The sequence below is a fragment of the Schistocerca gregaria genome, chromosome 7 (assembly GCF_023897955.1).
Source record: "Schistocerca gregaria isolate iqSchGreg1 chromosome 7, iqSchGreg1.2, whole genome shotgun sequence".
Lineage (NCBI taxonomy): Eukaryota > Metazoa > Arthropoda > Insecta > Orthoptera > Acrididae > Schistocerca > Schistocerca gregaria.
The window spans coordinates 470833963-470860548 of NC_064926.1; the positions used below are offsets into that span (position 1 = coordinate 470833963).

The following is a 26586-nucleotide window of genomic DNA, read 5'->3' on the forward strand; positions in this document are numbered from 1 at the left end:
CACCTGCGGCGATTCACTTTTGGGGTATTTCCCGACATTTGCGGCCTCATGTGTCATATCACGCCACTTGTAACAGCGTCTACGTCGCTTCGGCTGTTTTTAAAACGTTAATAATAATCACCACCTTGTATATTGTACGCAATGTTTTGTAAAGGATCTTACTGAGGAACTTTTCGTGGAATATCTCAACACACATTCAAACGACACACAAAGCACCGTCTGGCAGGCGTAAGATGGCTAGCGCAATACCTGTTTAAATGTGGACGTGCATGGAGTAGGAAGAGGGTGACAAGACTGGTGCACCAGTGCCCTCCACCTTACAACGCACGGAGGCTTTGCGGAGTACAGATGCAGTAGGAAGACTGGAAAGAGGTAGGCGAGGGCACGTGTGATGAGATGGGCGCTGTTTTATGTAACAATGTGACCCAGGCTGCTCAGACTTGCAAACAAAAAGGGCGATTATACTGCAACTGCTGGCTGATACTGTTTACATAAGCAGGGGACCAGCATCCGGCCAACACGACGACTAAGAGATGAGACAGAAGTTTTGGCGCGTGTGCAGACGCTCGTGTGTACTCAGTAGCTGAGGCGGTTTCGTCCACAGCACCGGACGGTTGTGTGCTTCAGGCGGAGAAGCAGCACTCCAGCGGCCGATTCATTCCAGCAGCCGCACTTTTCGTCATCTTGCACGGAAGATTGTCCTATGACGGGCATCTAAGGTGGCCGCACCAAGCGTGTTTTGAAGGGTTCAACCGCCAACCGTTCTTCCTCCGGTAAGTAGTAAAAGGCGCTTTTAAGTAAAATCCGGTCCACACTAGATCAATAATATACTAGAGTGACTGATGAGTTAATAAGCGTGCAACGACAATATTACTAGGCGAGTGGTTTGGTGAAATCTACATCATCCTCCGCAAGCCACCTAATGGTGTGTGGTGGAGGGTACTTTTGTACCACTAACGGAAACCCCCAACCATGTTCCACTCGTGAACAGCGCGAGGGAAGAATGATTGTCAATGAGTCGTTGTTGTTGTTGTCTTCAGTCCTGAGGCTGGTTTGATGCAGCTCTCCATGCTACTCTATCCTGTGCCAGCTGTTTCATCTCCCAGTACTTACTGCAACCTACATCCTTCTGAATCTGCTTAGCGTATTCATTTCTTGGTCCCCCTGTATGATTTTTACCCTCCACGCTTCCCTCCAGTACTAAATTTGTGACCCCTTGATGCCTCAGAACATACTGTATCAACCGATCCCTTCTTCTAGTCAACTTGTGTAACAAATTCTTCTTCTCCCCAATGCTGTTCAGTATCTCCTCATTAGTTACATGATCTACCCATCTAATCTTCAGCATTCTTCTGTAGCACCACATTTCAAATGCTTCTCTTCTCGTTCACACTATTTATCATACATGTTTCACTTCCATACATGGCTACACTATATACAAATACTTTCAGACAAGACTTCCTGGTGCTTAAATCTATACTAGATGTTACCAAATTTATCTTCTTCAGAAATGCTTTGTTTGCCATATGGAATCCAAACATTTTATGTCCTCTTTACTTTGACTATCATCAGTTATTTTACTCCCCAAATAGCAAAGCTCATCTTCTACTTTAAGTGTCTCATTTCCTAATCTAATTCTTTCAGCATCGCCTGATTTAATTCGACTACATTCCAGTGTCCTCATATTACTCTTCCTGATGTTCATCTTATATCCTCCTATCAAGAGACTGTCCATTCTGTTAAACTGCTCTTCCAAGTCCTTTGACGTCTCTGACAGAATTACAATGTCATCGGCGAACCTCAAAGTTTTTATTTCTTCTCCATGGATTTTAATACCTACTCCGAACTTTTCTTTTGTTTCCTTTACTGCTTGCTCAATATACAGGTTGAACAGCTTCGGGAAGAGGCTCCAACCCTGTCTCACTCCCTTCCCAACCACTGCTTCCCTTTCATGTCCCTCGACTCTTATGACTGCCATCTGGTTTCTGTACAAATTGTAAATAGCCTTTTGCTCCCTGTATTTTACCCCTGCCACATTTAGAATTTGAAAGAGAGTATTCCAGTCTGTACTGGCTCTAATTTCTCGAATTTTTTCGTCGTGGTGATTACGCGAGACGTATGTCGGGGAAGTAACATGCTGTGCGATTCTTCCCGGAAATTGCTCTCAAAATCTCAATAGTGAAACTCTCCCAGACGTCTGCCAATGGAGTTTGTTGAGTATCTCCGTAACGCTCTCATGCCGGCTAAACGATCCCGTGACGAAACGCGCCGCTCATCGTTGGATCTCTCTCCCTCTCTCCCTCCCTCCCTCCCACCCCTATCAATCGTACCTGGGAGGGATCCCAAACAGATGAACAATACTCAAGAATCGGCTAAATAAGCAACTGATAAGCCACTTCCTTCGTGGATGAGTTGCGTTACCTGGAGATTTTTCCTATGACTGAGTCTGGCATCTGCTTTTCCCGCAATTTTATATGGCCATTCCAATTCAGTCGCTCTGGATGGTTACTATTAATATTTTACGGTAGGTACTGTTTCCAACGAATAGTCATCAACGTGTAACTGTACATTAGTGAATTTCTTTTCCTATGTACGAGCAATATGTTACGTTTATTTATGTTCAGAGTCAACTGCCAGAGCCTGCACCATTCATCACTTCTCTGGAGGTCATTCTGCAAATCTTTACATTCTTCTGGCGTTGCTGCTTTGTTATAGACCAGGGGTTTAAACAATACGGCCTGCGGGCCGAAACCGGCCCGCGAGGGCCGGCAAACCGGCCCGCGTTAGCTGGCCGGACATCCCTGGTGTCCGGCCCGCCAAATATTTGAGGTGGTGCCTATACTGCCAACAATTGAATTTCGAGGCCTATCGCGACCAATACACCGCGACATTGGCTCTGCTACTCGCTAGAAGACTACATGAGTAAACTTATTGTTGCGCCGCTTGAAATAACAATTCGTTGGCATACTCTACCTCTGTTACGTCTTGCAGTAATACTGTTGCTAACAATGATTTTGAGATTTCTTTAACTTTGCAGGACGCTTTCGTGAAGAATGTGCAGTGATACACTTTTTTTGTCGGTGAAATTCACCAGAATAAAATACGCCAGAATTTCGGTCAGGTACGTCCACCAATCAAAATTATGTAATTAAATAAAACTCTTAGTTCGTTTCAGTGCTAGCTATTCCCACAACCTTAGATTTTTGCGCTTTCATCTTTCCTTTAGCCTTACATTACAGTGATCATGGAGTGCTAGGGTGCTTTAATCCCACTAGGAAGATCTTGGCCCTTATGACTTCGTGGAGGAGTCAATGTACCCGCGGACTAGAACGTTTGGAGACCCCTGTTATAGACGACCGGATCATCTGCGAACGACCTAAAAGAGCATCCGATGCTCTCTACTTGACCGTTTACATATACTGTGAACAGTAACGGTCCTATCACACTTCCGTGGGGCCTGTCGATTTTGTCCCATTAAGATCTACATGTTGTGTTCTGTTGGCAAGGAAGTCTTGAATCCAGTCGCAAATCTCTTCCTATGCTCGATAAACTCTTATTTTTTCATTAAACGGCAGTGCGGAAAGGTGTCAAATGTTTTCCATAAGTCGATGAATACAGACAGCATCAACGTGAGTGCCTTTGGGCCTGAACATTAAATTGGATCGCAGCCGGTCTAACTCACTTATCATTGGTCAGAAGTGACTAGGAAGAAGGGTATTTAATGTAACTATCAAAATAACACTATTTCTGAGTCTTATTTCTTGCTGTGATCTTCACTCAGATATATGTTTTGAGGCAGGTCGATCCCGCGCAAGCCTCTCACCTCTGAACAACTGTTTAACCATGTGAAGTTCCTTACTGTACTCAAGCCTTTGTCTCCCTCTACAATTTTTTAGCCCCAGACTTACTTTCATTACGAACTTGACAGTTTATGTAGGTCTTAGGATATGTCCTATCAACTAATCCATTGTTTTCCGATGTAATCTTCAGCATTCTCCTGTAGCACAATAGTTCAAATGCTCCTACTGTATTCGTGTCTGAACTGCTTATCGTACACGTTACACTTCCCTACAGACTACAACCCATACAGATACGCTGGCGGAAAAGAATCTCAACACTAAGACGTACAATACTGTCAATTAAAATTGCTACATCACGAAGATGACGTGCTACAGACGCGAAATTTGACCGACAGGAAGAAGATGCTGTGATATGCAAATGATTAGCTTTTCAGAGCATTCACACAAGGTTGGAACCGGTGGCGACACCTACAACGTGCTGACATGAGGAAAGTTTCCAGCCGATTTCGCATACACAAACGGCAGTTAACCACTGTTGCCTGGTGAAACGTAGTTGTGATGCCTCGTGAAAGGAGGAGAAATGCGTACCATCACGTTTCCGACTTTGATAAAGGTCGGATCGCAGCTTATCGCGATTGTGGTTCATCGTATCGCGACATTGCTGCTCGCGTTGGTCGAGACCCAATGACTGTTAGCAGAATATGGAACGGTAGGTTCGGAAGTGTAGTACGGAACGCCGTGCTGGATCCCAACGGCCTCGTATCACTAGCAGTCGAGATGACAGGCATCTTATCCGCATTGCTGTAACGTGCAGCCACGTCTCGATCCCTGAGTCAACAGACGGGGACGTTTGCAAGACAACAACCATCTGCACGAACCGTTCGACGCCGTTTGCAACGGCAAGGACTATCAGCTCGGAGACCGTGGCTCCGGTTTCCCTTGACGCTGCATCACAGAAAACAGCACCTGCGATGGAGTACTCAACGGCGAACCTGGGTTCACGAATGGCAAAACGTCATTTTTTCGGATGAATCCAGGTTCTGTTTACAGCATCATAATGGTCGCGTCCGTGTTTGGCGACATCGCGGTGAACGCACTTTGGAAGCGTGTATTCGTCATCATCATACTGGCGTATCACCCGGCGTGATAGTATGGGGTGCCATTTGTTACACGTCTGGGATTGACGGCACTTTGAACAGTGGACGTGATATTTCAAATGTGTTACGACCCTGGCTCTACCCTTCATTCGACCCCTGCGAAACCCAACATTTCAGCAGGATAACGCACAACAGCCTGTTGCAGGTCCTGTACGGGCCTTTCTGGATACAGAAAATATTCGACTGCTGCCCTGGCCAGCAATTCTCCAGATCTCTCACCAATTTATAACGTCTGGTCAATGGTGGAAGAGCAACTGGCTCGTTGCAATACGCCAGTCACTACCCTTGATGGACTGTGATATCGCGTTGAAGCTGCATGGGCAGCTGTACTTGTATACACCGTCCAAGATCTGTTTGACTCAATGCCCAGGCGTATCAAGGCCGTTATTGAGGCTAGAGGTGATTGTTCTGGGTATTGTTTTATCAGGATCTATGCACCCAAATTGCGTGAAAATGTAATCACATGTCAGTTCCAGTAAAATATATTTGTCCAATAAATAGCCGTTTATCGTTTGCATTTCTTCTTGGTGTTGCAATTTTAATGACCAGTAGTGTATTATGCAGAGAAAGACACTATATTTGGACGGGTTAAAGAGATTGGAGCATCGCGGGGAAAAGTGTATAGACTTGCAAGGAGATTATATTGAAAAAAATAAACTGCAAGAAAAACGCCATTTCTTTGTTACGTTGGAAACTCTTCAGACTGGCCTCGTAAGTAAGATTAGCAGAAGAGATACAGAAGACTCAGCAAAGAGCGGTACGCTTCGCACGATAGTTGTGTCGGGCGAAAGTAGTACCGCTATGATCAACACACCACAGTGGTAGACGCTACAAGAGAGGCGTTTTGCACAGCGGAAAAATTTACTGATGAAATTTGAAGAGTGTACATTCCAAGACTATTCGAGCAACATGTCCTCCCACACGCGTCTGGTCAATTAAACCTTGCAGTTCCAACTCTCGGCTGTGGGCCACGACGTCATGCGTGGCGTCATGAGTTTACGATGCTAAGGATGCAAGCGGCATGTTATTAAATGTCATCTGTGGCTGCCTTTATTAAGCGTAAACAAAGCTGTTTATTCCGAGGGTGCGGTTAGGAAGGAGCGAAAAAACTAACATTTATGAGCTTCGGGCCGGCCGCGGTGGTCTTGTGGCTCTAGCGCTGCAGTCCGGAACCGCGGGGCTGCTACGGTCGCAGGTTCGAATCCTGCCTCGGGCATGGATGTGTGATGTCCTTAGGTTAGTTAGGTTTAAGTAGTTCTAAGTTCTAGGGGACTGATGACCTAAGATGTTAAGTCCCATAGTGCTCAGAGCCATTAAAACCTTTTTTATAATTAGCTTCGTTCTCACAAACATTTTGCTCTTTTTCGAATGTGGCTGCGGCTGGTCCCGGCGAAGGTTCGAGTCCTGCCTCGGGCATGGGTGTATCTGTTTGTCCATAGGATAATTTAGGTTAAGTAGTGTGTAAGCTTAGGGACTGATGACCTTAGCAGTTAAGTCCCATAAGGTTTCACACACATTTGAACTTTTTTTTCGAAAGTGGCACGATTTCTTCTAGGATTTATCTTTTTGGTATCTGTCTACTTTAACTAATTAGTTCAACTGTCGATCCCACGTTTCTTTTTTCCTTGATTTTTAACTAACTTGTTCCTGGCTGTTTCGTTTCCTTTATTTTATCATTGCTGTGATTCTGACGTTCTTACCGTAAATGTTAATTTCTCCCCAACCGTAATTCCATTTTTCCCGAGGTTGTTCCGTTAGCCTATACATTTATTAAGAATTTAATTTCCACGATTCTAGAATTCATCATTACATTACAGCAACATGTAAACGTTTACCAGTTGCATATCTGCGTCAGGGAGCCAAAGCTGACAGGTAGAACCATACGCTGTAATTTACCCCATACGTCCCGTGGATGGATCACAACGAGAAAACTTGAGAAAATATTTTTCAAATAGCTTTACCGACAGTCATTCATCACACGTGCTATTCGTGAGGAGCAAGAAAGTAATGGAATAGATAATGGTACCAGCAGTAGCCTCCACCACACACCTTCATAGAGTATTGATGTAGATGGAGACTCCAACCCAGATTGCCTGATTTTCGCGAGCTTGCCTCATTCGTCATTAGGGTACTCGATTACTTCTCGAGACAGAACTAATTCTCATAGGTTTGGTGTTGCTACCTATTACTTCTCATTACCACAACCATGGGTTCCCACAAGCGGTGTGTGGGGCACAAAACCTCTGGGATAGGTAGCTGGTGGATGGTAACGGCTGATCCATTTCACACAGGGTGCATGTGAATTGAATCAAATTCACTGACATGAAATGAACAGATCGGTGGGGATGAAACCAATGAACACCTAATGACATGAAATTAAATCAGCGAGATTGCCTTATACCAATAGGGAGAACCTCTCACGTAGTATTTAAAAATAATGCGACGGTACATCAGTGATATATGAATTTACTTAATTACATTTGAGCCGAACGTGGACGTTTGTTCAGATAGCCCAGAAATTTAAAAAAACTGCTCGCACTCAGCAAGAAATCCGGTTGAGTCCTGGTATGGTATATCTTTTCATATAAGAACATTACAGATTCAGCACTTCTGAACAGTTCTCGTTTTTATCATTTTGTATCATGCCATATTCCCTGATTACAGCTCAACTGACTTTTTCATTTCAGTGCTACTCGAAAACTACTTCTAAACTAGTCCTTTGCAAAAAAAAGAAAAAAACTACCGTCATACTATACCGTACTGTGGAAATTGCCTACGAATGGTAAATACGGAAAGCATGCAGACGATATCTTATTCTAACTGTGAAGCATGGCTGACATTCTGTAATGGAAGGGGTGGTAAATTTCAATTCTTATGAGCTTCCACATTCACACTGAACGGAAAGTTGACTCCTAAGGGCTGTGAAACCTTTCCAGGTCAGTATGTTCATTCGTGGCGCAGGTACTGTTTCTACTAGCAGAGGACATCTTCCAAGATCCTCATTTAAGCCACTGGAAATATTCGAGATTGGGTTGATATGCAGAAAGATGTGTAGATTAGCCCTATGCCAGATTATGTGCGCATTTCTTGCAACTTCAGTGTATCATTATGTTGGCGGCGAAATTCCAAGTCGCAGATTTATGCAATAAATATTTGTCTTTTTGCGTTACGGTCCCCATGCATTTTAGCTATCCGCCCGTTTTCTACAAATGAATCTTTCTGGTAAATAATGCAGAAAATTATAGTTAAGTTTTCCTCTAAATTTGTTGGCTACTGTCTCTTAACTAGATATGTTCCATGACCATCGCCGGTAGGTGTTATTGTGTCGAATTCTGCACATGATTTGATAACAAGTATAATATTCAATTTATAGCTATATCGAATGACAGTACTAGAAAATTAAAAAAGAAATTGTTGTAAAAAAAAGAGAAGAAGAAGGAGGGAGAGGGAGAAAGAGAGAGAGAGAGAGAGAGAGAGAGAGAGAGAGAGAGAGAGAATAAGGTCTATTACGATTCCTTTTGTGAAGACAGCCAATCTGCATTCCAGTTTCACCTGTTACTGACGTATCACCTAAGTATCCCTTTCCCATTCACAGTGAAACTAACTAAATAAAAAATGAAAACAGTCAAACTGCGCGAAAACTCACAACAATAGCAGGTGAGTCACCGCAGTGATCAGGACGTTCAGCACCCCTTAAAGAAGTCTGCACACCTCATCAAGACACCGGGCGCGGGTCATGAGGAGCGGGGTTCAAATCTTCGTTTGGCCAAGTTTTGCCATGCTTTCCCCAATAAATCTTTAACAACGTTTCTGCACCAAGACTGCCATCGATTTGCTCTCGTACACTCAGCCATATGAGCTACGTCTTTATCTCCCGTGACTGCGACGGGTTAATCTTTGGCAGTTATTTCGTCGTAATATCCATTATTCTATGCCAAAACACTTCCCATTTTATGCTATACGATCAAGAAGCGCTTCTCTTTAGTCGTTCAGTTTTGTGTTAGGAGAGTATTTTTCCTTTTTTATGCCAGCTATTGAGTTTTACGTCACAACATATTACTGCGACCAATCACCAGAAAACATATTATTCAAATATGAAACTAAAGGATTAGCACATAAATTCCCATTATTTTCCTCAAGATGTTCTCCATTCTTAGTAAATTTAGGCCTACATATTATGAACTTATTTTACGTTGAAGCCTGCTATTGTTAGGAATAAGTCTGCAAATACTACGCTAACAGTGATACAAAATCTATTTATATGTTGTGCTCAACGAAACTTGTATTAGAGTAGCTTCACGTCTCCACGTTGTGCTTTTTGAAAACCATCTTCCTGCGTCATATTGGCACGAAATTTTATATGTAATATGCAAGGTAATTTTGAATAACTCTTTATGCTACTTAAACATCGGTGCACGTAAATGCAAAATGGTTTTTCCATTTGCTACTAACACTGGCTTTAAATTTCATGTTCACGCTAGGACATACAGTTGTCTTTACGTCGTAGATGCGCACGTTGTAAGTACCACATCGTGTGTCTTTATATATGAAATGTAGCTCTGAATGAAAATAAATCTCACCGGCGAGTTTTCTTCACTAATCAAAAATGAGGCTGATGTATATTGCACTCCAGTGAACAATCTGCTGTTTTAAACAAGATCCTCACCTGTTTCTGTAGCGGCACAGCGTCCTCCAGTCGCTCGAATCTTTCGAACTTGAAGCTGTTGCTACGATACAGTTCATTGTCGTGTTTTTTCCCTCCGCAGAAACGTCGTGTTATGGCCCTCGGTCGAAATTCCATCACATGAGAATCGAGATAATGAAAATTGAACATTCGGAGCCTTCGCGGCCTGCGCGCCGGCTCCTCTCCGGCCAGCTGATTTTGACAGTCACTGACAACCGGCCCGCACACGCTCTTAAAACTCAATAAATCACACCACTGGTGATCACCACTGCTTGTCGGACTTCTATCGGCGTCGTCCGCGTTGCCACATCCTGCCGCTTCCGTTTCATCCGCCGACTGTTTATCTGTCTCAGCTGTCTTTCTGCCGCTCTGTAACCCCACTCTCTTCAACATTCTCTCCATCATGCTCCTGCCTTCCGATTTGACTAGAGCTACCTGTCGAGACAGCGTTAAACTAACATCTGCGTCACAGCCTTCGCGATTTGTCGCCCCTACACATGCTTGCACAGTGGATCAAATATATAAAACCACAGTACATTTTTGAAAAGTTAAACAATTTAAAACGCTGCACTAAGCAAATTAATGTCTGCATTCCTGTTTTGTAAAACATTCAGTCGAAATAACTTCATCATTAAGATTATCAAATCGAGGCTATTTTGGGTGACGTATAATCTTTGACCAATGTTGAAAAACAGTTCAGCTGTTTGTTGTCAATATTTGTCTGTGTGTACTGTATATGCTTAAAGTTTGATGACTATGAATCATTCGTGTAAAGTGAGATGTGGTAGTCTGGTTTGTTTTCATTGTAGGAGCAGTCTCACGAAACGAATTAAACTGTCCATATGTGAGGTTCGTACAATACTTACAAGGGTATATATTTCAATAATCACCGCTGTTGCGAAGATGATATAAGTAGAACAATAAGCTGAACAAAAATGTGTCCCAAAAATGAATTTTTATTTATGTGTGACTTGGATGCTGTCGACTTGTATGCTGTCGTCTTTTCAATGTATGATAGATAATACACTGAGCGATACAAATCTATATCAAACGGCCGTTATTACTCTTTAAGCTACCAAGAGCGCACTATGAGATATGTAATCTTTTTTGTAAGTTTCCTGATTTCGCGCCAATCGGTATTTCGCAGTGATTGTTTTGCCAACTGCCTTGTGTAAATGTTGCTCTTAAAGCGAGATACATCATACACGAATATATGTCGTAGTGATATGATTGAGTTAGAAAGTATGTCATACAGTGAATATAAGGTATAGAACACAACCATCATTTTTTTTCTGTGCATTTATTTGTTGTACTGGACTGGGACCAGTAAGCACAGGAATTTACGAATGTTGATAGAGGAAGTAACTTATGCCAAATATTCTAATGTGATCTCTTTGCACCATAAATTTCCTTTTGCAACAGTGAGTTTCCCTAACACGTTTTCTCATACTGCGCCTTTTTTCATCTATTGTTTCCGTCTGCTAAGATAATTTCAGACTCAAATTGCCTCACTATTGCATGCTTGCTTTGTATCATATGTAATTACATTTCCTATTATTCAGTCTCAATAAGCACTGTTAAATTCGAAGTAGAATTTTTATTACAGGGTACAGAATTCATGAAGTTTATTTGCCTGTGGCTAGGCCATTTCAGTAAGAGACTGCACTTGTGTTTCTTTGTTTTTTGTAATTAATCTGGTTATGATGGGAAAATAAGGCTGAAAATAATTATGAAACTACATAATTTCTTAACACTTGTAAATTTTCTTATTGAGCTAATGCAAACAAAAAGGGGGTAGGCCGTATGTATTTCTGCTTCACTTAATTTTCACGTTACAGTGCTATGCAGATGACTAACTCATGGAGTAGTACCATTATATTACATCTCGGAGACTAATTGTGTGTGGAGAAATTTCACAATGATGTAATTAATGACAACTAATTGAGATTACCCAAAGTCATGGACGTCCAGTTTTGATGTATTATGGCCTGGGATACTGTAGTGAAGTAGCAGTGTATTTTAATAAAGATTCTGAAGGTGCATTAATGTATGCAATTCAGTATGAAATGCCTTGTTAATTGCTCTCTTTAGATTTTGTGTTGGTGACCCCACAGAAAATGCCATTTGATCTTTTATTCATGATGTTTTAGCATATTTACGTGTGAAGAATAATCCTGTGGACATTTTCTTTCACTTCTAAGAAATAGCAACATATATAAACAGATAGAGGGGGGGGGGGGGGGAGTCTGTGTATATTATAAAATTTTGATTGTGCATATTATAAAATATTGATAGAGGTATTACATTAACAAAAAGCTTCATAGAATAGAATGATCACTGTCTTTGGCATTGGTATAGTGGTGACTCACTCATCTTGGCATGGACACAAGACACTGAAAGCTTTGGGGAACTCTGTATTGATTCTGTTCGCTCATTTTCATTCAGCAGCCCATGAAAGCCCTTGAAATGATCTAGCGTAAATGCATTCCTATCAACAAATTTCTTCTTCTAATGTAAAAGCTATTTATTTAAGGACATCATCACCTGTGGTATGGACAGTGCCATGTTCACAAGATGACTTAATTGTCTAATATGCGTTTCCATGCATTCGTACCCTACCTTCATAATATACTGAAACAAACCGTGATTTATAACTTTTAGCGATCTCTTTTCCCATGGTGTCAGTCAGTATAAGTTTTCTTCTGGCACTGCTAAACCCTGTGTCCCGTTACGAATAGTTGGCAGAGATGCCTATGGGAGTTGTTGATTTATGTGCCCTTTAGGAAGGAGAGGATTCTGTATCATATTGTCACTCACATGTTCCTGTTCAGGTTCTTTGCATTCACAAATTGTTGACGTAATCCTTGAACAAAATGCTGTAAACAGGTCATCTAAAAGAATATTTTCTATCTGCCCAAATATATAAACCAGTTGTATACTTAATATGATGACCATCACCTGAATCCACCATGAAGAAAGATGTTTATTACTCCTTCAGTAGTCAATATCATATCCAAATCTATTTAATTTGATGATCCTGTCTTCATGTTACATGACGTGAATTTCCACCTCCATGATGTCCCGTATTAAATGTACTCCACCAAGAGTACCTGCTGCCACCTATTTATCGTGAAAAGTTGTGCTGTACAGATGGCTTATCAGTCACTGCTTCACCCACAGTCTTTATTTGAATATACATGGCAAAGGATACTTAGCATTGTGCAACATGTTTGGGTCTCTTCCTTTTCCAATCGCATTTGGAGCAGGGGAAGAATAAGTGCTTAAATGCTTCTGTACACACTGTAATTTTTCTAATCTTACCTTTGTGGTCCCTACAAGTGATATGTAAGAGGCTGAAGTATAATTCTAGATTGTTCTATAACATTGATTCCTTAATACTGAAAACTTTGTAAGTAGGTTTCACTGCTTTAATGTGGTTGTCTTCAAGCATGTGCCAATTCATGTTTCTCAGCAGCCTCTCATGTCAGTCAAACATACGTGTGACCAACTGTATTGTTCTTTGAACACTTTCAATATCCCCTCTTGGTACTATTTGGTATGGGTCCCATAAACTAGAAAAATATTTCAAGATGTAACTGTCCTCTGTGGACCAATTACATTTTCTCAGTTTCCTGCAAATGAGCCAAAGTTTGACACAACCTTTGCAGCTGAGCCTATGTAATCATTCATTTTCATGTCCCTACAGAGAGTTGAACTACATCTACAAAATAAATAAATAAATATAAATGTAACTATATATAACTTGGCAGAGGTTACTTATACCTCTGTCCATAACTCTCCATTCAAACGAACACCCCACATCCTTCTTTTTAAAAGAAGCCTCAATCCAGTCACAAATTGTGTTTGTTAACCAATATTATTGAATTTTTGTTAATAAACATTGGTGTGCTTCTGAGTCATATGCTTTTCAGAAGGCAAGAAATTCTGCATCTGTGGGTTTCAGGGTGTCATGAGAGAACAGTGCAACTTGTTCCACATGACCAGTGTTTTCAAAATCTGTTCTGGTTCCCATAAAGGAGATCATTCTTTTCAAAATACCTCATTATGTTTGGGCTCTGAATATTCTTAGATTCTACAACAGAACCAGACCAGTGAGATTTGGTAGTAGTGTTGTGGATTACTTCTCCTACCTTTGTCTTGTGTCATACCCTTCTATTGTTATGATAATGTTCACCCCTGTACCAACCAGCCATAAAGAAGCATTCCCATTATAACATAATGTCACCTCATGTTTGGCCAGCCTGACCACTTAATTTGCCATGGTTCTGACTACTTTAATCACATCCCAAAATGAGACACAGTCTTTTTTAAGATATTTCTTACAATTTTTAAGATATTTCTTACAATTTGTCAAAACAGTATTCTGTCAATCATACAATGTAAGCTATCACGGCCAGTATTGTCTTCACTTAAAACTTCCGGGCTGATAGGCCGTGTTCGAAGTATAAAACTCTCTCCTGACGTTTCATCTCGGACTGCAGGAGACATCCTCGGAGGTACAGCGGCGAACTGCGAAGATAACTAGAGGAAGCACTGATTATATAGGCAGTAAAGAGGGAGCCACTGTCGATCACCTACCGTCAGCTGTGAGATTCTCTCTGCTAATGCCAAAATTCACGATTGAAAGTAATCAATTGTCACGCTTGCGGTGTTATGCTGACATACAAATTTTATCTAGTTTAACACCTCCGTCTTTCCTGTTAAAATTATTATGGTGTTTATCAATCTCGATAACCTCTCTATACATGCATGCATAATAATGCTAGGTTTTTTACATGACGCTCGTCACGCTGAATTTTATTTCATGATCACCTTCCTGGTAAACATGTTCCGCTGCGGCCGATTTATCCATGTGACCCAGGCGGCAATTCCTCTTATGTTCAACAAGACGGGTGTTCACACTTCTCTTTGTGGTACCGATATAAACCTGGCCACAACTACAAGGAATTTTGTATACCCCTGATGTAGCCAAAGGGTGCCTTGCATCTTTTGCTGATCTTAAATATTCTTTTATTTTCCTGGTGGATCTGAAAATAGTTTCCACCCCATACTTGCTTAAAACTTTCCCAATGCGATCTATGACCTTACTAATGAACGGAAGAAAAACTTTGCTCTTAGGTGACTGTTGTTCGCCCTTGCTCCTGATTCTCTGCCTAGAGCGATGTGCTCGAACTATATCCTTGCTAGAATAGCCATTCTCACGATAGTTGACTATAGATGTTCAATCTCATCTTTAAAACAAACAGATTCACAAATTTTGTATGCCCTGTCTACCAAGATTTTCATTACACCTCTTTTTTGTCTAGGGTGGTGGTTTGAATCTTTATGTAGATAACAATCAGTATGTGTGGCCTTTCTATACACCTTATGGTCCAACATTCGTCCCATCGTTTAATCACAGACACATCCAGGAAATTCAATTGCTCATTCCTTTTCGTCTCCATAGTAAATTGGATTTTCGGATTAATGCTGTTTAAATGTGTCAGGAAGGCATCCAACTCCTCTGCTCCATGTGTCCATACTACGAATGTGTCATCAACATAGCGATACCATCTGGCTGGTCTCTTTCCGGCAGTCTGCAACGCCCGTTGTTCAAAATTCTCCATAAATAGGTTAGCCACAGCAGGACTAAGAGGACTGCCAATCTGTTCATAAAAGTTATTATTGTATTGAAAGTAGCTTGTATTGAGGTAGTGTTGGAAAATGCCACAATATCGGTAGGAAAAATATCTGCTATGCATAAGATAGCTTCATTTACCGGAATCACGGTAAATAACGACACAGTATCAAAACTGATGAGGATATCATCCGGGCCATCGCGCGTTTCCTTTAACTTGTCAATGAAATGAACTGTTTAATATGGTTGTCCATCCTACCAACCTAAGGTTGCAGCAATGAGGCAAGGTGTCTAGCTAAATCACGTGTTGGTCCGCCTATAGCGCTGACAATTGGTCTCAGCGGAATCTCATGTTTATGCACTTTGGGTAAGCCGTAAAGTCTAGGTGGGTACGCTTCTGTTTTACAAAGCAGCTTCTTATCGTCGGAGGCGAATGAAGATGCTTTCTCCAGTTGATTGGTCATTCTTAAAATCTTCATGGTAGGATATTTCTGGAGGTTTTTGTAATTAGAGGGAACCAAAATATCATAGATTTTTCCATGATAGTCCTCACTGTTCAGTAAGACAGTGGTACTACCCTTATCTGCATTAAGAACAATAATGTTTTTATCTGCATTTATATCCCTCAGTGCCTTCCTTTGTGCCTGTGGCAAATTACTGTTACATGGCTTACATGTACTTAAAATCCTAGTTGTTTCCATCCTAATTATGTCAGTGGTCTGCTGTGGAAGCTGACGGATACCTGCCTCAATATTTGCTACAATATCCTCTGTTGGTACGTTTTGGGGCATCAAAGCAAAATTGCCTCCTTTCGCTAGTACAGAAATTTCCACTTTTGACAAATCTTTATCAGACAGGTTAATAACAGTTCGAGAATTGTCCTCAACTGAACCTCCTGAAATGTTGTTCTGTAAGTTATTGAACTACTTCTTCTGTCTATTTGCTGATATTTCTGCACTAACTTCCATAGTTTTGAATGTTAGACCATTAATCATGTTCCAGTCACCGCACTGCATAGTATTACTAAGAACCAAGTGGAGATGAAAAAGCTTACTGCTAGTTTCCGCCAGTGCTCGCCGCATCTGATGAATCCTCTCATGTAGCATTGCATATTCCATACGGTTGTAAATACGATGAGCCTGAGCCGAGCAAAACATCCTCTTCACCTTCAGAAATTTCGGAACCGTCAAAGTGTCCCTGCAGCGCAACAGGAAGGTGAGGGTACACAGTTGTTGTGCTTTCCTCTTGCGCATTCCTTCAAATCGTCGAACCAGTGCTGACTTATCCTCCTCGTAAAGGCGTTTGATCATACAATGTAAGCTTGTCTTCACTTAAAATTAAGAATGACCAGTTGACTCGTGAAAGCATCTTCATTCACATCCGACGATAAGAAGCTGCTTCGTAAAACAGAAGCGTACCCATCTAGACTTTATGGCTTACCCAAAAAGCGTAAACCTGAGATTCCGTTGAGGCCAATTGTCAGTGCTATAGGTGGGCCAACACACGAGTTAGAAAGATACCTTGCCTCATTGCTGCAACCTTAGGTTGGTAGGACGGACAGTAATATTAAAAATTCAGCTCATTTCATTAACAAGTTAAAGGAAACGAGTGTGGGCCCAGATGATATCCTCATCCGTTTTTATATTGTGCCACTATTTACCCTGTCTTATTCATAGCGGATATTTTTCCTACCAATTGTGTGTCATTATTCCGACACTGCCTCATCACAAGCAGCTATTTTCAATTCAATAATAACTGTTATGAACAGATTGACGGGGTGGCTATAGGCAGTCCTCTTAGTCCTGCTGTGGATAACCTATTTATGGAGACTTTTGAACAATGGGCGTTGCAGACTGCCAGAAAGAGACCAGCCAGATGGTATCGCTATGTTGATGACACATTCGTAGTATGGACACATGGAGCAGAGGAGTTGGATGCCTTCCTGACACATTTAAACAGCATTAATCCGAAAATCCAATTTACTATGGAGACAAAAAGGAATGGGCAATTGAATTTCCTGGATGTGTCTGTGATAAAACCATGGGACGGAACGTTGGGCCGTAAGGTACAGAAAGGCCACACATACTGATCGTTATCTACATAAAGATTCAAACCACCACTCTAGACAAAAAGAAGGTGTAATGAAAACCTTGGTAGACAGGGCATACAAAATTTGTGAACCTGTTTATTTTAAAGATGAGATTGAACATCTACGGTCAACTTTAGTGAAAAATGGCTATTCTAGCAGAGCACTTCGCTCTAGGCAGAGAATCAGGAGCTATGACGAACAACAGTTGCCCAAGGGCAAAGTTTTTCTTCCGTTCATTAGTAAGGTCACAGACTGCATTGGGAAAGTTTTAAGCAAGTATGGGGTGGAATCTAGTTTCAGACCCACCAGAAAAATAAAAGAATATTTAAGATCGGCAAAAGAGGCAAGACACTCTTTGGCTACAAAGGGGGTATAAAAAATACCGTGTAGTTGTGGCCAGGTTTATATCGGTACCACAAAGAGAAGTGTGAACACCCGTCTTGTTGAACATAAGAGGAGTTGCCGCCTGGGTCACATGGATAAATTGGCTGTTTACCAGGAAGGTGATCATAAAATAAAATTCAGCGTGACGAGCGTCGTGTAAAAAACCTAGCATTATTATGCATGCATGTATAGAGAGGTTATCGAGACTGATAAACACCATAATAATTTTAACAGGAAAGATGAAGGTGTTAAACCGGATAAAATTTGGAGGTCAGCGTTGCACCACAAGCATGACAATTGATTACTTTCAATCGTGAATTTTGGCATTAGCAGAGAGAATCTCACAGCTGACGGTAGGTGATCGACAGTGGCTCCCTCTTTACTGCCTATATAATCAGTGCTTCCTCTAGTTATCTTCGCAGTTCGCCGCTGTACCTCCGAGGATGTCTCCTGCAGTCCGAGATGAAACGTCAGGAGAGAGTTTTATACTTCGACCACTTCCTATCAGCCCGGAAGCTTTAAGTGAAGAGTATTCTGTCAAATTGCCACACTTCCATTTCTCTCTCCCTCTCTCCCTCCCTCCCTCCCTCCCTCCCTCCCTCCCTCCCTCCCTCCCTCCCTCTGCTTCCTATATCCTATACCTATTTTATGACAGTTACTCATAGCCATGAAGAGTGAAAAAATTTCTCATTTATTTATGAGCTCTGCTAATTCCGTTGCATTTTGTGTGTGCATTACAACCCACCACTTGTCCACTTTGATGAATGTGTATTGTCAGCTGTTGCCAAACTTGGAATAGACCATCAAATTTACAAGTATATTTCTCATTAGTACATATTTAGATTTAACAGTTGCATTAAAACTCCTGTCCAGTGGATCATCCTATCCTTCCTTGGAGACAGTTCCGAGTTAATTTAAACCTCACAAGTAGGAAATGTCTGTTGTGCACATTCTGTACTCAAATAATGTCACTCGAATCTTTACTGTCCTTGTCATCCTGCTTACGCATCTATTCAAATATATTCTTTGATCCTTATGTTTCTCTCCCTCTCTTGCCTTCTTCCCCCCCCCCCCCCCCCCCCACACACACACACCCTTCAACTTCTTAAACTCTGTCGATGTTCCTGTAACCCTGCCCTACCACCTTTGTTCTTCATCCATGCCACAGCCTTTCACTATCTTCACCTCTCCCCGTTGTCCTATAAGTCAGCTAAACCTTATGTGATAACCAGTTAAATTATACTGTTATTAAGTTCAGAAGTCCAATACTTGTAATAAGGAAAACATCTCATGTCCCTATCTTTGTTTTAACATGTTGATTGCCATATAGTTACTGGCAGCCACAGCAGGCAGCTCTACTGCATGGGCCCCTGTCTTGTGGAAGTCATCATGTGAAAAAGTGACTGTTCTTGTGCCCACTCAATCACTATTTAAACCAAAAGGTTGGTCTTCAGCAAGTCTGGCTCTATTTGCTGCATTGTGTGGAATTTTCAAGCGCCCACCCTTCTCAGGCTGCCTCCTTGCATTTTCAGATGTAGTCAACCTTTTTCACAGTGCAGTTAATCCTTGTCATCTTATTTTCACATGCCACACTACTCATATGTCATTTTGGTGTGAATATGTCTTTAAGACCAGAGTCAGGTATGAGGCACCAGTCAGTGAAACAGAAGTGGAACAGTTTCAGTGTAGTACATTTTGAGTAATAACTTCAAAAGTAATTATGCAAGCAAAATTAAGTTATGTCATATGCAGAGTATGTAATTGTTATCTATTCAAACAATGTAAAATCCATGCCCCCCCCCCCCTCCCCGAGAGAATTTGTGCTCTCTTAGACCTACACCTATTACCCACAACCTACCCTCCTATATAAAAGATGCCAACTATTTCCTCCACCGACTCTCCACAGTTCCTGTTCCTGTACCACATAATACCCTGCTCGACACTTTCGATGCCCCCTCACTTTACACTAACATCCCTAATGCCCATGGCCTTACTGCTATTGAACACTACCTTTCCCAATGTCCGACTGATTCCAAACCTACAACCTCCACCCAAGTCACCATGACCAACTATATCCTCAACCTCAATTACTTCTCCTTTGAAGGCATTACCGACAAACAAATCTGCAGTGCAGCTGTGGGCACCCGCATGGCACCATCCTGTGCTAACCTATTCATGGGCAACCTAGAGGAATCCTTCCTAAAAACCCAGATCCAAAACCCCTGACTCGTTTCAGATTCATTTTGAAATCTGTGTGATCTGGATCAAGGGTGAGGACATCCTATCCACATTCCTCCAGAACCTTCTCCCCCATTCACTTCACCTGGTCTTATTCAAACCAAGAAGCCACCTTCCTCAGTGTTGACCCCCACCTCAAAAATGGCTACATCAATAGCTCCGCCTATATCAAACCTACCAACCCCCAGCAATACCTCCACTTTGACAGCTGCCACCTATTCCATACCAAGAAGTCCTTTCCATATAGCCTAGCATCCCGTGGCTGTCGCATCTGTAGTGACGAGCAGACCCTCTAAAAATATATTGAGGGTCTCACTGAGGTCTTCACAGACCATAATTACCCTCCCAACCTTGTACAAAAACAGATCTCCCATGCCTTATCTCTCCATTCACCCACCACCTCCCCAAGTCCCACCGTCTGGCCACAGAGCAGCCTTCCCCACATGACTCAGTAAACCCAGGTTTGGAACAACCAAATCACATTCTCCACCAGGGTTTCGACTACCTCTTGCCATGCCCTAAATGAAGAATGTCCTGTCCCCTCCCACAGTGGTATTTTGCTGCCCTTCATATCCACACGGTGTTCCTATCCATCCCCAAAACAACCCCTGCTCCCAACCCCTTGCCTCATGGCTCATATCCCTTCAACAGACCTATATGCAAGACTTGTTCCATACATCCTCCCACCTTCACCTACTTCAATCGGGTCACAAGCATCACCTACCCCATCAGAGGCAGGGCTATCTTTGAAACCAGTCATGGGATCTGCAAGATAAGCTGCAACCACTGTCCTGCATTCTACTTGGGCATGACAACCAACAAGATGTCTGTCCACATGAATGGCCATCCACAAACTGTGGCCAAGAAACAGCTGGACCACCCTGTTGTTGAGCACTCTGCCCAACATGACATTCTCCATTTGAAGGATTGCTTCACAGCCAGTACCATCTGGATCCTTCCCATGGAAACCAGATTTTCTGAATTATGCAGTGGAAACTCTCCCTGCAATATATCCTACGTTCCCCTAAAGCTCCTAGTCTCAACCTTTGTTAGTCATTGTCCCTACCCATCGAGCCCCTTCGCTGTTCCCATTCCAGCACTACACAGCCCTCATTCCACAAAGCACCCTGTCTTTTTACTTCTCTTCTTTCCCATTACCCCCCCCCCCCCCCCCCAGCCCTCTGCCTAACCTCCCAACTGCACCTACCCTCTCTCCGCATTGTCCATGTATATTCCCACAAGCAGCACTTTACCATCCCCCACCCCCAACCCTACCCTTCTCTGCCCCAGCCTCCTCCTTACCACCAACACCCAGTTGCTTCTCGCACAATGCACGAGATTGTGGTCGTCGTGTGTGTGTGTGTGTGTGTGTGTGTGTGTGTGTTTAGTACATAAGGGAAAAAAGGCTGTGGTTGAATATCAGGAAAGCTTGCTATCCAACATGCCACGACCAATATTTTATGGCCAAAAACAAGCAGTTTTGAAAGTGCTTTTACTTATTGTTGTGAAAAGTTAGTTTTATGCTAAGTAAAGTTCTCAGAGCACAATCAATGTGAAATATGATTAAATTGGATAAACCGGTCTTGCATTTCAGTTGCTTCAGCTCCAAAATAAGGTTTAATAGATTTTTCTGTGTTACCTGAAGAAGAACAGTGTAAATGTTATTAATGGCAGATCCAAAGAAGGAGTGGTGGGTGAAGGATCACATAGATGTCTTCATGTGTAAACACCTCTTAATCACAGTGTCTGGATTCAAACGTCTATGGCATGTGACAGGAGTGCATAGTTTACACATTCTTTCTCAATTTTTTACAAAGTGTTTTTATTTCTCAGTGTTTCTCTGATGGGTCTCTAAGAAATTGTTAGGCCATTGTATTCTGACATTTATCTTTGTTTCTTTATTATGAAATTTTTCGCTTATGTAGGGGCTTTCAAGATGACATCAGTACATTTAAGTGTTTTGTAGGCACATGTTAGAAACAGAGCTGTCAACAGTGCCACTTGAAATCTTTTCTGTTTTGAAAATCTAGATGAACAGATCCAGTGCTTCCTTTGTCATCTGTTTCACAATACCATAAACAATTTCCATTAAGACACTAAATTTTACGGATGATTTTGTATTTCCAACTTAAACCCACATGTCTTCATTTATACAAAACTTAGTCTTGTCAAATATACCCTTTTGGAACCACATTAAAATTTAAGATTCGCCCCCCCCCCCCCCCCCCCCCCCCAAAAAAAAAAGTCGCCATGGTTGGTATCACAGGTCCCCCCCCCCCATTTTGAGCAACTTCATATCAAAAGCTCTGTTATATCTCCATTAGATGATTAATGATTTATGGAGGTTAGTACAAGGAAACTGAGTAGTACAAAATAATTATGTTGTTCTCTGAAAACATTTGACTCTCCAAAGATTTTGATATAAACACTACATTCAGTTCTGTACAACAAATAGAATTATTCCAACAATTGATGTACACTACTGGCCATTAAAATTGCTACATCAAGAAGCAATGCAGATGATAAATGGGTATTCATTGGACAAATATATTATACTAGAACTGACATATGATTACATTTTCGTGCAATTTGGGTGCATAGATCCTGAGAAATCAGTACCCAGAAAAGCCACCTCTGGCCATAATAACGGCCTTGATATGCCTGGGCATTGAGTCAGAGCGTGGATGGCGTGTACAGGTACAGCTGCCCATGCAGCTTCAACACGATTCTACAGTTCATCAAGAGTAGTGACTGGCCTATTGTGACGAGCCAGTTGCTGGCCAGGACTGCAGTCAAACATTTTCTGTATCCAGAAAGGCCTGTACAGGAGCTGCAACATGCGGTCGTGCATTATCCTGCTGAAATGTAGGGTTTTGCAGCGATCGAATGAAGGGTAGAGGTATGGGTCGTAACACATCCGAAATGTAACCTCCACTGTTCAGAGTGCCGTCAATGCGAACAAGAGGTGACCGAGACATGTAACTAATGGCACCCCATACCATCATGCCAGCTGATATGCCAGTATGGCGATGACGAATACACTCTTCCAATATGTGCTCACTGCGATGTCGCCAAACATGGATGCGACCATCATGATGCTATAAACACAACCTGGTTTCATCTGCAAAAATAACGTTTTGCCATTCGTGCACCCAGGTTTGTCGTCGAGTACACCATCGCAGCGCTCCTGCCTGTGATTCAGTGTCAAGGGTAACCGCAGCCATGGTCTCCGAGCTGATAGTCCATGCTGCTGCAACCGTCGTCGAACTGTTCGTGCGGATGGCTGTTGTCTTGCAAACGTCCCCACCTGTTGACTCAAGGATCGAGACGTGGCTTCACAATCCATTACAGCAATGCGGATAAGATGCCTGTCATCTCGAGTGCTAGTGATACGAGGCCGTTGGGATCCAGCACGGTGTTCCGTATTGCCCCCCCTGAACCCACTGATTCCATATTGTGCTAAGTCATTGGATCTCGACCAATGCGAGCAGCAGTGTCACGATACGATAAACCGCAATCATGATAGGCTACAATCCGACCTTTATCAAAGTCGAAAATGTGATGGCACACATTTCTCCTCCTCACACAAGGCATCACAATAACATTTCACCAGGCAACACTGGTCAACTGCTGTTTGTGTATGAGAAATCGGTTGGAAACTTTCCTCATGTCAGCACGTTGTAGGTGTCGCCGCCAGTGCCAACCTTGTGTGAATGCTCTGAAAAACTAATCATCAGTATATCACAGCATCTTCTTCCTGTTGGTTAAATTTCACGTCTGTAGCACGTCATCTTCATGGTGTAGCAATTTTAATGGCCAGTAATGTAGTATAGGAGCAGGAGACATTAACTAAGGTAGAGTGCTCCAAATGTTTAGGTGTACATCTCAATGAAAAACTGAAGTGTAAGAAACATATTACTAAGCTTTTCAAACAATTCAGCTAATTTTGCTCTTTGAACAATTGCTTATCTTGGAAACAAATGTATCACCCTCCTGACATAGTTTGCATATTTCCGCTCAGTAATGGCATATGGACTAATTCTTGGGGGTAACCCATCATTTAGAAAAAAGGTATTGACTGTGCAAAAGCGAGTGGTAAGAACAGCGTGGTGCTCACCTACAGATACCGAGTAGTTTCCTCTCCAAGGAGCTAGGTATTCTAACTGCCCCGTCGTAAATACATATTTTCGATAATCAAATTCGTCATAAACAATCCATCACAATACGAGAAGAACAGTGATGAACATACCTACAGCACTAGAGAGAAAAATGAAATTTACTATGCATTGTTTAAGTTGTCTGTGGCTCAGAAAGAAGTTCAATATGCAGCAATAAAAATTTTCTGACCATATTCCGAGTAACATAAAATTCTGACAGGTAGTGAAATAAGTTTTAAATCATTTCTGCTGGACAGCTCCTTCTATTCCATTGGCAAATTTCTACTTAAAACTGGTAGTAGGTAGCAGTAAAAGAAGAAGAGGAGGAGGAATAGTTCTTACCTGTGTGAAACAAGATGATAATAGGTTCATTAATTTTGACACTGATCATGTATACATATCCTATAAACTGACTTGTTCCATATCATTTGGACAAAATATCCATATCATTTTGACAGATAATTGTTCAAATAACCTTTTGAACATATAACTAGCTAACTACATTGAGCGAAACCATACTTGTTGTCCCACTAGTTTTGGATAAGCTTCATATTCCTGTGGAGGAACCTGATATCCCTCTGAATGAGCAACTTACCTGTTGGGTAATAACTGAAAATGAACTCAAGGTTTTTTAAACATGTTTTCCTGCATATGGCTGGTATCAGTGCAATGACAATGCCAGTCCTAAGCAGTATATGGTGTTAAGTGTTGTACAGGCTATTGCAGACAGTTTTCCTGTTCAGTACGGAATTATTATTTTATTTTTCGTGTTACAGGTTTCCCGGCCAGTTGACCAGTGCAAACAGAGTAGAGTGCAAGAAGTCTCACAGCAATTGTGAGACTATTTCACATGTTATTTTTAATAGAGAAGAGAAGACTGCCTTTTATATAAATGTGAGATACATACCCTCATTGCATTCTTATTGAAATACAGGTTATTTATTAGTCATGGATTGCCTTATACTCAGTGTAATCATCATTTTAAGGCTATTATGTCATTTCCTTAACTAATTTATTGCAATTAATTTCATTTTCAGCTAAATACACTTCAATAAATAAAGAATATCCTGAAGAAAAGAAAACATGGAAATCAATGAAGCAAAGGGACTTGTACTTGGTACTCTATTTGTCCTAACATTTCTTTTTAGTATGTTACCACTTTTACTTATTAAAAAGTTTCGTGGAACCATAGATCCAAGCAAACGACACAGGTGAATTTTAAATACAGGACTCCTAACTTGTGTTGCTATGAAATATGTACTTGCCAGACTAATGAACACTCTCTGTACAGGTATGCTGTGGTCATAAGCCACTTGAGTTGTTTTGCAGCTGGTGTTTTCATGGCTACAGCTCTTCTACATTTGTTTCCAGAAGTGAATGAAACTCTTAAAAGGGTATGTTGAAAATAAATGGAAGTGTGAATTTTAAAATTGTTAAAGGGTTCTTGTGTCATACACAGCTAAACAGTTTCCTTTTCAAGAACTAGATTCATTATTAAGTACATTGAAAAATAAGTCTTTAAAATTAGGCCACAAAGGATGTTCACGAGATTGTCTTTTCTCTTAGTTAAATGCAGAAGTTTTTATGGCATTAATCAAGTAAAAAAAAAGTGTTAATGGTGATGACAGCTGTCATCAGTGGAAATCAATGTGTTTGTCATTAATTTGTCTCTGCACTTAATGATAATCTTCAAGAGAGAACATGCTATAACATCCCTACTCTTCTTCTTATTATACATCGTTTAAAGTGAGGTGGAAAAATGGTCATACTGATTAATTCAGTTAAGATGCACCTCTACCCCCAGTATTTTGCAGGTATATGTTCTGACAGTGCCTCATGAATATTTTCCCTTGTGACATACACATCAAGGGATTTGGTTTCATAATATAGAAAAATCATGTATGACCAAAATGTACATTTTAAGGCCCCTTAAAGTTATTAATTGGGAGACACTGTCCATTGTACAACTTAATCAGTCACCATTATGGATCAGTTGTTCTCTGTCCCCTCCTCTTGCTCCTGTCATTTTATCACTTGAAGTCCCCATTTTGAAAGGAGCTTCAAAATGTATGTTACTTACATTGTTTGTATCTTGCACGTCTATGTCAGTAAAAGCTCCCATATAGACATTCCCAGTTGCAGTATCTTATTCACAAATTACATTCTGCAGGGGGGGGGGGGGGGGGGGGGTGAGTTTGCAAATGAAGAATGTATATTGCAAAACTATGCTTACCCATATGTCAGGACTAAAAGTTAATTGTTTTGTCACTCAATGCTTAGAGCTTCACTTTCCTTTGAGCTGAGCATTCTCTGCTTATGCCAGAAGTAAAGCTCAGTTATGCTGTCCTTGTGCCTCTCTCTTCACTCGGTTGGGTAATAAGTACTTTGGCCACTCTACTTACACTTTTTTCCAATGCTACTTCGTATCACAAATGAATT

At 41.5% G+C, this 26586-nt stretch overlaps 1 protein-coding gene across 5 annotated transcripts in view; it reads left to right on the plus strand.

The window, feature by feature from the left end:
- The first annotated feature begins 567 nt into the window (after nt 1–567).
- The window catches only part of LOC126282236 (zinc transporter ZIP1-like), a 28025-nt gene continuing 2006 nt past the window's right edge, over nt 568–26586 (plus strand). The window contains exons 1-4 of one of the 5 annotated variants that reach the window (XM_049981817.1): nt 568–773; nt 24924–25041; nt 25185–25358; nt 25439–25541. In XM_049981817.1, the coding sequence (XP_049837774.1) occupies nt 25231–25358; nt 25439–25541 (231 nt within the window). In that variant the 5' untranslated portion in view covers nt 568–773; nt 24924–25041; nt 25185–25230. Of the gene's footprint in view, nt 774–10311; nt 10491–10565; nt 10751–10802; nt 10907–24923; nt 25042–25184; nt 25359–25438; nt 25542–26586 lie in introns of those variants that run through there. The other 4 variants (XM_049981816.1, XM_049981815.1, XM_049981819.1 and 1 more) reach the window with 4 other exon arrangements.